The sequence below is a fragment of the Belonocnema kinseyi genome, chromosome 9 (assembly GCF_010883055.1).
Source record: "Belonocnema kinseyi isolate 2016_QV_RU_SX_M_011 chromosome 9, B_treatae_v1, whole genome shotgun sequence".
NCBI classification, from domain to species: domain Eukaryota; kingdom Metazoa; phylum Arthropoda; class Insecta; order Hymenoptera; family Cynipidae; genus Belonocnema; species Belonocnema kinseyi.
Window position 1 is genome coordinate 100,774,125 of NC_046665.1, and position 12,730 is coordinate 100,786,854.

At 27.6% G+C, this 12,730-nt stretch overlaps 1 protein-coding gene across 3 annotated transcripts; it reads left to right on the forward strand.

Moving 5' to 3' along the window:
• The first annotated feature begins 76 nt into the window (after positions 1-76).
• Positions 77-11,569, forward strand: LOC117179311. Of its 3 annotated transcripts, none has more exons than XM_033370966.1 (4): positions 77-1,387; positions 3,871-4,355; positions 6,870-7,299; positions 10,731-11,569. In XM_033370966.1, the coding sequence occupies exons 1-4, from the start codon at positions 256-258 to the stop codon at positions 11,468-11,470; spliced, it is 2,787 nt and encodes a 928-aa protein (XP_033226857.1). In that variant the 5' UTR covers positions 77-255; the 3' UTR covers positions 11,471-11,569. The 3 variants fall into 3 exon arrangements, with proteins under 3 accessions (XP_033226857.1, XP_033226859.1, XP_033226858.1); XM_033370968.1 differs by having other exon boundaries at positions 6,870-7,116; XM_033370967.1 differs by having other exon boundaries at positions 6,873-7,299.
• The last annotated feature ends 1,161 nt before the right edge of the window (positions 11,570-12,730 follow it).

Below are 12,730 nucleotides of genomic sequence, written 5' to 3' on the forward strand. Positions count from 1 at the left end.
AGTTTCTCTCTCAAATCAATAAGGCTATCGAATTTTAATAACTAATTAAATTTTGAATTATAAATTTTGATTGGTTAGAAAAAGATCTCAAGTTTTAACCTAATCGTGTTTTGACAGTTGTCAGATCATACTGATTAACACTGACACTTTCTGAATCAAGAGGAGCGTTTTTCAAAATTCACAGTCTAATGCATTTCTAGTTACGTTTATTTCTCTTAAAACGAAAAAAAAGTTATTACTGAAAACTCTAGAAAAATGGACTTTAAAACCTGCTCTAATTTCAATGAAGAACAACTTTACATGTTGGAGTTTCTCATCGATCACATTGATTTAAATACCGAAACGATGAAACGAGTAGAAAATTCGTCACTCAGCGTGAATCTAAAGTTCATAGACTTTCCAGTATTCGACATTAGTCAAGAAGAATTCCTCCACGCGAAAAAGAATGTCCAAGGCCCTAATAAATCAAAGAGCGAAAAATTAAAATCAGGTTTAGTGGATTTCAGTATGGGAAAATCATGCCTCTTTCCAAAAAAACCGAACGATTTAGTTCAGGCAATGCGTTCAACGCCCCTCAAAGTTGGAATATTCATAGCAACTGAGAAAAATGAATACGAACCAGAAGAAGAGAAACTTCCTATCTGTGAAACTAAAGTATTATTGTCAGGATGTCTTTGTAATCAAGTGGCTATGTCTATGAACGATAAAAATCACCTTCCCAAACCTTACGTTATAAAAAACACCTACAACCTCATCGACAATCAGGGAGACCCTTCTGGTACTATCACATTATTTTTGAGGCTGTCCTGTTTTGGGAAGTCCATAGTAACTCAATTTGCCTTACAAGATAGTTCCTTTCTTTTCAAAAGCTCTCAGTCGCCCAACGAATTCCAATGTACAAAAATTCCCACTGAATCTGACATCGTCCAGGCTGGAATTTATGACTCTCTGCGAAATCAGAAAGATGAAGTTCGATCTCTGAAGCCACAGAATGTGATTGGATTAAGTTCGATTTGCCAGGAACTTGCTAAACGGGATGGAGGACCTCCTGATCTTTTTCCTATACTTCCGGAAGTTGTTTCAAGGAAGGAGATGAAAGAATTGTTCAGGAAAGAACCAAATACAGATAAAGAAGACACTCTTGGTGATTTTTCTGATGATAGAAGTCATTTGAAGACCTTGAGTAGAATTCAGTCTTACAGTGGAGTAGGTTGTGCAGGTGGTCTTTGTGTTGGAACAAAATTGCTGGATCCACTTCCAAGCAATCATCATGGAGCATCGACAAAAATTCCTAGTTACACAGGAAGTTATGCTGCTGGAGGTGTTCAAGATTGCTGTAAATTATTCCGGATGAGAGGAGGAGGATGTTGCAAAGATAGCGGTCCAGGTGATTTTTTATAGATTGCTTATTTATATTTAGGTTTATATTTTTAGACTTTACACTTTTTCCCCTATTACCCTCTTTTCCGATTTTGTAAAGAATTTCTCTTTTTTTCCACGTTTTCAAGAAAGTTCCCCTTTTTCTCGCTTTTTTTGCTTAAACGTGAACTGAATTAATAGAACTGAAGATAATATATTTTTTGATGAAAATTAATTACTTTTAATTGAAAAAGTTTAGATATTTTTTCGAAGATTCAACAATTCTGTTAAAAGTTATCCTTTTTGGTTGGAAATTCAACTGCATTGTTGAATTTTTGTCTTTTGGTTTGAAAATTCATTTCTTGGTAGAAACATCTTTTTTTGTTAGAAATTCAACTGTTTGGTCGGAAATCCGTCTTTCTTGGTTGAATTCAACTCTTTTTGAGTTAAAATAAAAACATTTTTTAGTTAAAATATCAACTATTAGGAAAATTTTTCGTAGAGAATTCGTATTTTTTTGCGAAAATTCGACTACTTTGTTAAAAATTTGTTCTTTTCGATAGGAAATTCATCTTTTGGTGGAAAAGTAATTTTTGTTGTTGCAAGTTAACTATTTTTATTTGTAAAACATAATATTATATTTTTGGTTCGCAGGTCACCTTTTTGTTTAAAAATGTTCTCATTTTGTTTAAATATAAATTATTTTTTTGAAAACTACACAAATTCGTTAGTAAGTCTTTCTTTTTGGTGGAAAATTCAACTATTTTATTGAAAATTAATATTTTTGGTTTGAAAATTCATCTCTTGGTACAAATTTCATCTTTTTTGGTGTTTGATTGATAATTAGTTTTTTTGGCTGAATTCAACCTTTTTGAATTCAAATCCGTTTTGTTGTTGAAATATCAACCTTTTTTTTGGTTGAAAATTAAACTGCTTTGTTGAACATTCGTCTTTTTGGATAGCAAAATTTATCTTTTGGTGCTAAAGTCATTTTTTTCCGTTGAACGTTAATTGTTTTTCTTTGAAAATTGTACTATTGTCTTTTACGTTTAGTTGAAAATTGGATAATTTTATTAAAAATTCAAATTTTTGTTCAAAAGTAATTTTTTTGGAGGAAAGTTGACCTATTTTATTATTAAAAATTAACTTTGTTGGAAAACTTGAAAATTCCACAATTTGATTTGACATTTTTTTTCCTTTTCTAACTGAAAAATTTTTCTTAGTTTAAAATTTTTCTTTTTGGTTTTAAAATTGGTCTCATTTGGTTCAAAATGCAACGTTTTAGTTTAAAATTTTGATTGATCATTTAACTATTTTATTACAATTTTACTTCTTTAGTAGAAAAAAATTTTTTTAAATTGAAAATTCATATTTTGAGATTAAAAATTCAACTGATTTGTAAAAAATTTGTCCCTTTTTACTTGAAAATTAAATAGTTTTATGGAAGCTTCAAATATATTGTTAAAATTAACTTTTTTGTGAAAAATTAATATTTTGCAGTTAAAAATTAAACTGTCTGGTAAAACATTCGTCTTTTTGGGTTGAAAATTCAAAATATTTACAGAAACTTGAACTATTTTATTTAAAATTTATATTTTGTGGTTGAAAATTCAACCTTTTAATGAAAAAGTTGTTTTTCTACCTTAAAAATTAATCAATTTTATAGAAACTTCAACTCTGTTTTGTAGAAAAGTCGCCTTTTTGGCTTCAAAATGAATCACTTTTATAGAAATTTCAACTTTTATGTTAAAAATTCATATTTTGAAGTTGAAAATTTAACTATATGGTAGAATAATCGTCTTTTTGGCTTACAAATTAAAAAAATTACTGAAACTTTACCTACTTTGATGAAAAAGAACGTTTTAGTTTAAAATTCATATTTTTGCTCAGATTTTGGGAATGGAAAATTCACTGTTTTGTAGGAAATTCGTCTTTTTTTGGCTTGAAAATTCAACAGTTTCATAAAAACTTTAATTATTTTGTTGAAAATGAACTTCTTTGTTTAAAACTTATATTTTTGGGGCTAAAAGACAACTGTTTCGTAAAAAAGTTGTCTGTTTGACTTGAAAATTTAAAAAAAAATAATACAGAAACCTAAACTATTTTGTTGAAAATTAACTTTTTTTAATATCATATTTTGAGGTTGAAAATTCAACTGTTTAGTAGAAAATTCGTCTTTCTGGCTTAAAATTTAAAATTTTTTTACAAAACCTTAACTATTTCTTGAAAATGAAATTTTTGGTTAAAAATTTATCTTTGTGGGCATAAAAGTCAAATTATTTCAAAAAAATCGCTTTCGAACTTGAAAATTAAACTCTTTTGTTAAAAATTCTTTTTTTTGTATGGGTAATGCATCTTTTATGGTTGAAAATTCAAATAATTTGTTGAAAACGCAATATATTTCGACTTGATATCTTAGAAATATGGTGCCTAAATTAATTGTATTTAAACAAATGAGAGCATTTTAGAGTGTGAAATCTCTATTTGAATTTTCAAAATTTTAAATTACAGGTTCGGCTAGATTTGGAAAGCAGTCTAGAGGAATAATAGACAATCCAATCTTCATGCATTTTTCACCTGGAAAAGACCTCCCCAGTAATCAAACGATGGAAACCTTAGTATCTGGTTCCTGCAAATCTGCATGGAAAAATACAGCAACGCCTGGTAGAACAGGATGTGGATGTTTCGGAAAAAGAGGAGCAGGATTAGATCATTCAGGTGGAACGTGTTCCAAAAAACCATGTATGGGAATCGACTGTATAATAAGATCCTTCAAGGAAATTCAAGAATTTGTTGACTCCATTGGTAAAGTTCCTGGTTTGGCTGGATTGGGAATAATGGATCCTTCGGAAAGTCCTTATTTTGGGAGAGAGGAGGAAACTGGAAACACGTGTAGGCCAAAGAGCAAAAAAAGTATTCAAAATCCAATTGAACCCACTGATGCTCCGAATAAAAATGTTTCATATGCCAAAACTTTACTGGCAAAAGAAAAAAAGGTATATTTATGTAAATTTGTATCTCGTTATTAAGTCGTTTTTTAATTTCTAGAAAAATTGATTTTAATTTGTAAAAAAATTATAATGTTCAAGCCAAAAATACGAATTTTCTGCCAAACAGTCGAATTTTCAACCCCAAAATATTAATTTTTCAACAAAATAAGTTCAAGTTTCAGTAAAATTTTTGAATTTTTAAGACAAATAGACGACTTTTCGACCAAAATGTTGAATTTTCAACCCCACGATATGTATTTTCAAGACAAGAGTTCATTTCTAACAAAATAGGTCTATTTTCTGTAAATATTTTGAAATTTCAAGCCAAACAGACGACTGTTTTACCAAACAGTTGAATTTTTAACCCCAAAGTATGAATTTTAAATAAAAAAGTTAATTTTAAAATATAGTTAAAGTTTCTATAACGCTGTTTAGTTCTCAAGCCAAAAAACACGACATTTTTGACAAAATAGTTGAAGTTTTAATCCTCAAATATGAATTTTCAACAAAAAAAAAGTTCTTTTTTAACAAACTAATTAAAGTTTCTATATAATTGTTTAATTTTCATGCCAAAAAGACGCCTTTCTACAAAAAACAGTTTCATTTTCAACCTCAAAATATAAATTTTCAAAAAAGGTTAATTTTCCGCTAAAAAAGTGTATTTTTAACAAAAGAGTTGACACATGAACCAACGTTTTCAACCAAAAAGTTGCATTTTTAACCAAATTAGTAGAATTTTAAAACAAAAAAGAAAAATTTACATTCAGGAAAGATTTTTCAGTTAGGAAAGAAAAAACTGCCAAACCGATAAATCTCCAAGGAAAAAAATTAATATTTTACAAAGTAGCTTAACTTTCATCAAGTAGTTGAATTTTCCTCCAAAAAAGATTATTTTTGTACAAAAATTATGTTTTTAAACCAAATAATCCAATTTTGAACCAAACAAGAGGAATTCTAAACGAAAAATATAATAGTAGACTTTTCAAATAAAAATAATGAACTCTCAATTTAAAAAAAATTGTTTTGATACTAAAAGACGAATTTTGCTATAAAAGAAATGTTTAATAAAGCCGTTTAATTTTCAAGAAAAAAATCTGCCCGTTTCGCGGGCACATTCTCATCGCGCGCTGCGCTCGCAATTTTGGGCGCGCGACTGTTGGTTCTCGCACTTCGCGCTCGATAATGAATTTACCTCGCGCTTCGCGCTCGATCTTTCTGTATAGACTTTTGAAAAACTAAAGGTGAAAGTATCGGCAACAGTACATTGGTGATTGTGAACTCTCTTTTTTTAAAGCTCCTTCGGCTTTAACGAAAACATTCTCAACACGTATCTCGTACTTTGCACTCGAGTTTATCCCTGCAATTTTATACCATTCCCATAAATGTATATTATTATAATTCGTAACTTGCATTGGTATTAAAACAGACGAAGTTCCATTGTCCCGTTTTAAAAAAATGCGCATTCTTTTAGAAAAATTTTGTTATTAAACGTTTTATTGCAAATTTTTTCGTTTTTCCATCAACTGAATTTGCTCATTTCCAATGTTTTCTTTATGATTTAAACTTTACACGTACGATCTACTGAGAAGCCTTACCGTTTTTAACTTTTAAATTATGTGCATATATATATATATATTTAAATGCATTATTATATTTGAGAATATTTGGAATACTGTAAAAATGTTACATGAAAAAATGTAACTTTTGGATTTTCCATTATTTTTTTTGCTTTTAAATTTTTATTTTCGATTTATCAAGAAAATTCAAAAAGTTGTTATGATGATCTTCTAGGGCATTTAGAAATCAAACTTTTTCTTCTCTTGCCACTTTTTCATATCCGTTGAATTTTTAACAAAATAATTGAATTTTCAACCAAGTAAGAACAGTTTTACATAAAAGGGTGACTTCTGAACCAAAAATATAATATTACAATTTACAAATAAAAATAATTAACTTTCAATTTAAAAAAAAATATTTTTGCACCAAAAAATGAATGTTCTATCCAAAAAGACAAATGTTCAACGAAGTAGTTTAATTTGCAACACAAAAAATATGAATTCTCAACGTAAAATATGCTGAATAGTTAATATTTGAACAACACAAAATTAATTTGAAACAAAAAAAGTAGAATTTAGCCAAAACACAAATTATCAATAAAATAGTTGGATTTTTACCAAAAAAGATGAAATTTCTACCAGATGATTTTTCAAACCAGAAAGATGAATTTTCAACCAGAAAGGATCACTTTTTAAGAAAATTGTTAAATTTTTAACAAAATAATTAAATTTGCAACCATTATAATGGCAGTTTTAAAGAAAAAGGTAACTTTTGAACCAAAAATATCATCTTAGACTTTACAAATAAAACTAATTAACTTTCAATAACAGAAAATTATTTTTGCACCAAAAGATGAATTTTCATTACAACAATTGAATTCTTAACGGAAAATTGTTCTATAATAGTTGATATTACAACTATTGTTGTTACTGTGAATTTATATATATTTTTTCCAAATTTAAGCAGATGTCTGAAGTGAAATCTAAGCTTGAGTTATCAACTCCATCTCCATATACTGCGACACAAACTTTATCTACTTTTTCAACTCACTCAGTTCGTGCAGTTCTAAATGCCCAGACGAAAAATATGACACATACTCTTGGAAAACCAAAAAGAAGAGAGGATAGGCCAGAAAAACCCATGCACGAAAATCAGAAACCGAAACAGCAAATACCACCAATAGAAATTGATCCTAGTGGAGAACCCAAATGTAAGTCCAAAAAGAGGAAGGGTAAAGAAAATATGGAAGATTCTGCATCTACTTGTAAAATTTCCGATACGAAAAAATATTCCAGTAATGCTGTTGTCAATTCATCGAAAGCAGGTAGCAGCATTAAAGTCGAAAATAAAGAAAAAAAGAAAAACAGAGGAAGATTTTTGAGTAAACACACAGGTGTGGGTTGATTTGTTATTTTTATATATTAATTTTTAAAGAAAATTATTAAAAAATTATAAAAATGTCGACAAAAACTGAAAGCCTTGACAAAATTTCAAGAATTACTTGAAATTTGAAAAGATTTTGAAATAATTGTGAAAAAGGAATCTGGCAGATTTTAAAGAGTAATACTTCGAGTCAGTCATTAATGATGTTTTAGAAGTTTCGAAGTTAGAAGTTTAGAAGTTTTATAAATATTTTAAATCGTGTAATATAAAATAAAAAAGGTTTTTAGAATATTTTTAGATACTTTTTCGACATATCTGATATCTTCAAAAATTTGTATGCATTACCTCAAGAAACCTAAGAAAATTATATTTTTATATAACCTTAACAAAAAATTAAATTCAAAAATGGATAGATGTTCAAAATTTGATTTTATATTAAACATTGTTTTTCCCCTCAAATTATAATTTCGTTGGAGATTTTCTTCTTCTTGACTAAAAAATCTTTTGGGATGGATCATTCAACTATTTTTTGGAAACTGTCTTTTTGGTTTGAAAATTCATCTCTTGATAGAAGTTTAATTTTTTTTGTTGAAAACTCAACTACTTGGTTAACAGTTGAACTACTTTGTTCAAAATTGACACTTTTAGTCGAAAATTCATATTTTTTTAATAAGAACGTAAACAGGTTTTAAGAAAATTCGTCTCTGTTAAAAAAATGTCATCTTTTTCGGTTAAACATGAAACTGGTTGATAATTCGTCCTTCTGTATAAATACAACTTTTTCCTACTTTAAAATTAAAGTTATTATTGGTTGAAATATCAACCTTTTACATTCTTTGATGAGGATTCATCTTTTTTGGTTAAAAAATTCACTTTTTTGGTTGAAAGTTAATGTGTCTTTTTTGGATGAATTCAACTGTTTGTTATTTTAAAATTGTCATTACACATTGAAAATATAAATGTGATGTAATATTTTCTTGAAAATTCTTTTTTTTTCTTATTTGCAAATTAATTTTCTTTGCTGAGAATTCAACTAAACCATTTTTGGTTGAAAATTGATCGTTTTTATTTCAGAATTCCACTATTTGTTTTTGAATTGAGAACTCATCTTTTTCGCGTTGAAAATTCAACTTTGGTTGAAACTTGAACTCTTTCGTTAAAAATTCATTTTATCAGTTGAAGATCCATCCTTTTCGTTGAAAATGTAACTATTTTGTTAAAAATTGCTCTTTTTTAATCAATTCAAAACTGCAATAATTTTAGTTATTCCAGTTTTGGTTGAAAATTGATTTTTTTAGCTGAAAATTCCACTATTTGGTTGAAAATTAATGTTGTTAACAATCCATGTTTTCGCGTTGAAAATTCCACTTTTTTGTAGAGAATTCGACTTTTTAGTTAAAAAATTAAACATTGTGGTTGACATTTTTTTCTCTCTTGGATGAAAAACCTTCCTTAGTTGAAAATGTATATCTTTTGGCAGATTTGTTTTACTTTTTTGGTTAAAATTGCAGCTATTTGAATAGAAATTATTCTATATTGCTCGAGAATTCTACTATTTTCATGAAAATTCATCTTTTTTGTTGGAATTCAAGTATTTTTTATTTAAAATTAAAATCTTTTTTGCTTGAAATATCAAATATTACATTTTTACATAGAGAGTTAATCTTTTTAAGTTGAAAATTCAAATGCTTGAAATTTTAAATTCCTTTGTTGAAAATTCATTTTATCAGTTGAAAATTAATTTTTACTGTTAAAAACCCATGGTTTCGGTTTGAAAATTCCACTTTTTTATATAGATTTCGCCTCTTGAGCTTCAAAAATTAAAAATTTTGATTGACGTTTTTTTCTATCTTGAATGCAAAACTTTCCTTGGTTGAAAATTGATCTTTTTTGGCAAAAATGTGGTCTTTTTGGTTAAACGTGCAACTGTTTGATTTGAAATTATACTATATTAGTTGAGGATTCAATTATTTTAATGAAAAATCGTCTTTTGTGATTGAATACAAACATTTTTTATTTAAAATTAAAATCTTTTTTGGTTGAAATATCAAATATCACATTTTTACATAGAGAGTTAATCTTTTTAAATTGAAAATTCACCTACTTCAAATTTTGAATTCCTTTGTTAAAAGTTCATTTTATCAGTTGAAAATTAATTTTTACTGTTAAAAATTCATGGTTTCGGTCTGAAAATTCCACTTTTTAATAGAGATTTCGCCTTTTTAGCTTCAAAAATTAAAAATTTTGGTTGTCGTTTTTTTTCTGTCTTGAATGCAAAACTGTCCTTGGTTGAAAATTTATCTTTTTTGGCAGAAATTTTGTCTTTTTGTTTAAACGTGCAACTGTTTGATTAGAAATTATACTATATTAGTTCAGGATTCAACTATTTTTATGAAAAATCGTCTTTTTTGGTTGAATACAAACATTTTTTATTTAAAATTAAAATCTTTTTGGGTTGAAATATCAACTATTACATTTTCACATTGAGAATTAATATTTTTAGATTGAAAATTCGACTATTTTATTTTAAAAAACCATCTTGTTAATCGAAAATGTCACTGTTCTTGTTGAAAATTCTGTCTTCTAACAAATTCGTCTCGACTTGAAAATTCAACAATTTGTTTCAAAATTCAACTTTTTTGTTAAAGTTTAATTTTCTTTATTCAATAATTTGACCTATTGGTTGAAAATTGATATTTTTAGGATGAAAATTCAAATAGTTTGTTAAAAATTCAACTCAACTATTTTTGGTAAATGCAACTGTTTGTTGATAATTAATTTTTGTTGTTGAAAATTCGTCTTTGTGGATAAAAAATGTGTCCCTCTTGATTAAAAATTTCACTTTTTTCTATAGAATTTGTCTTTTTGGCTTAATCATTCAAATGTTTGTTCAAAAATGGAACTGCTTGTGGTTAAATTTTGATATTTTTTTTTGTTTGAAAATTCGACCACTTGGTTGAATACTCATTTTTCAGGTTGATAATTCAACTATTTAATTATAAATTCAACTAATTTGTTAAAAATTCAACTGTTACTTTAAATTGTAACTGTTTGGTTGTAAATGCAACTGTATAGTCTCAAGTTAATTTGTTTGTTTGTTAAAAATTCAACTATTTGATTATCAACTATCTTCGGTTCTAGTTAAAAATTCATCTTGTAGGTTTTAAAAATCAATTGTTTTCTAAAACATTCGGCGTTTTAGCTTAAAAACGTAGCTCCTTCGTTGAAAGTTCATCTCTTTTGGTAGAAAATTAAGCGTCATGAGTTGAAAATTTATTTATTTGTATAGAAATGAAACATATTACGACTTGAAACCTTAAATTACTTATGCATCAATTTTATTTCACAGAGGTGGAAAAAGTTTTGAAAATATCTAGGTCATTTGTAATTCACAGTTTCGCTTAATGATTATCAGCTACTATTTTGAATTTTTGAATGCAGCACCAAGTGGAAATCGTGGCCCCAGTAATTCGTCCGTGAAAGTCAGCAAGAACGTTCTAAAGCACATTTATTTCTTGGGAAAGATAAATAGTGGAGTTGTCTTCGGCCACAAAAATTGCTTCGATTTGCGAATGAGAGTACCAAAAAACATGGGATGGCTCTGGAATACAAGGGATGTTTTAGGAATGCCGCCACCAAGATTGGGATGGAAGCCAGGAGCAATTTCAAGATATGTTCATAAACTTTTACGAAAGGCAAAAACCAGCTCAGGACCACAATTAGACAGTAGACCCTCGACTCCTACGAAAGGAAAGAAAGGAAAAACAACAGGAGTAAAAAGTTCTCAATCTTTCGGGAGACATCTAGTATCAAGAAAGGAGGAGAACAATCGGGAACTTGAACTGCCACCTACCTTGCACATTCACAGAAAGGATGGAACTTATTATGTGACGATGTACCCTATTAAACAGGAGAGTTCGGATAATCCCGAACTACAGGAACAAGTAAAACCGCTTCAATTTAAGGTCACTAAGAACAAAGATGATGCCTCAGTTTGTTCAAGTTCCACAGCCTCTGATATGGAAATTGAATTCTCCCCTCCGGCTGCAATAAATCGTTATCGTAAAAAAGTTCCTGTGAAAAATGCCGATAGTCAGGTAAAGCAACAGGATATTATAGATGCTTTCAAATCTCCGAGTACAAAAGTGGAAAAAGGCAAAAAAGAAAAGGCTAAGAAGTAGGTGGAAAAATTGATTCATATTGTTAGAGTGTTTTTGTAGAAATTTATAATATTGTACTATAAAAAGTGTTTTCTGAAAATTAAAGATGTTCTTAAAAAATTAGTTTCTATTTAACATAATTTAATTAATATTTGAATTAAATCATTGCGTTGAAATTACATGAGAAATTATATTTTGTGAGACGGTAGTCTCTACAGCTCAAGATGATCTCAAAACAGGAGGAATAGGGTAATTTTCACGAATTATAGGAGAAATAGGGGAATAAATTCTTTCGAATATATAAAATTAATATAGTTACTATATTCAAATTAATATGAAATGTTTAAAATTTTTAATATTTGAAGTACAGTTTTCACTTAAATCCAATAGAACGAACTGGCTACCCAAAACGACGAATTTACAACGAAATAGTTAGATTTTTCACAAAAAACGATGGCTTCTTAATGAAATATTGGAGGTTTGGACAAAATAATTAACCTATCAATAAAATATATGAATTTTCAACTAAAATTATGAATCTTTAAAAAAATAATTATTAAAGAAAAGGTAATTTTTTATCAAGAAATATGAATTTTCAATTAGATAATTAAATTTTAAAGTAAAAGAAACGATTTTTTAGCCAAATTGTTTTCTTTTTGACTAAATATTTGAATTTTTAACCAAATGGTGGAATTTTTAAGTAAAAAATTAATTTTCAACAAAAAACAGTTGCATTTTTAATCAATAGTTTAATTTTTAAAGGCAAAAATACGAATTTTTATAATACAGTTAAATTAACAGTTTTAAAAGTAGAATTTTCAAAAAAAAGTAATAATAATAAAATAAACCAAAAAGACGAATTTTCAAACAAATGGTGGAATTTTTAAGTAAAAAATTAAACTTTAACTAAAAACAATTGCATTTGCAACCAATAGTTTAATTCTTAAAGCCAAAAATACGAATTATTAGAATGCAGTAAAATTAACATTTTTCAAAGTAGAGTTTTCAATTTAAAATAATAAACCATAAAGACTAATTTTCAACCAAATGGTGTAATTTTTAAGTAACAAACTAAACGTCAACTTAAAACAGTTGCATTTTCAACCAGTAGTTTAAGTTTTAAAGCCAGAAACACGAATTTTTAGAATACATTTAACCTAACAATCTGAAAAGTAGAATTTTCAATAAAAACAATTTAACCAGGAAAGATGAATTTTCAACCAAATAGTAGAATTTGTAGGTAAAAAATTAACTTTCAACTAAAAACAGTTGCATTTTTAA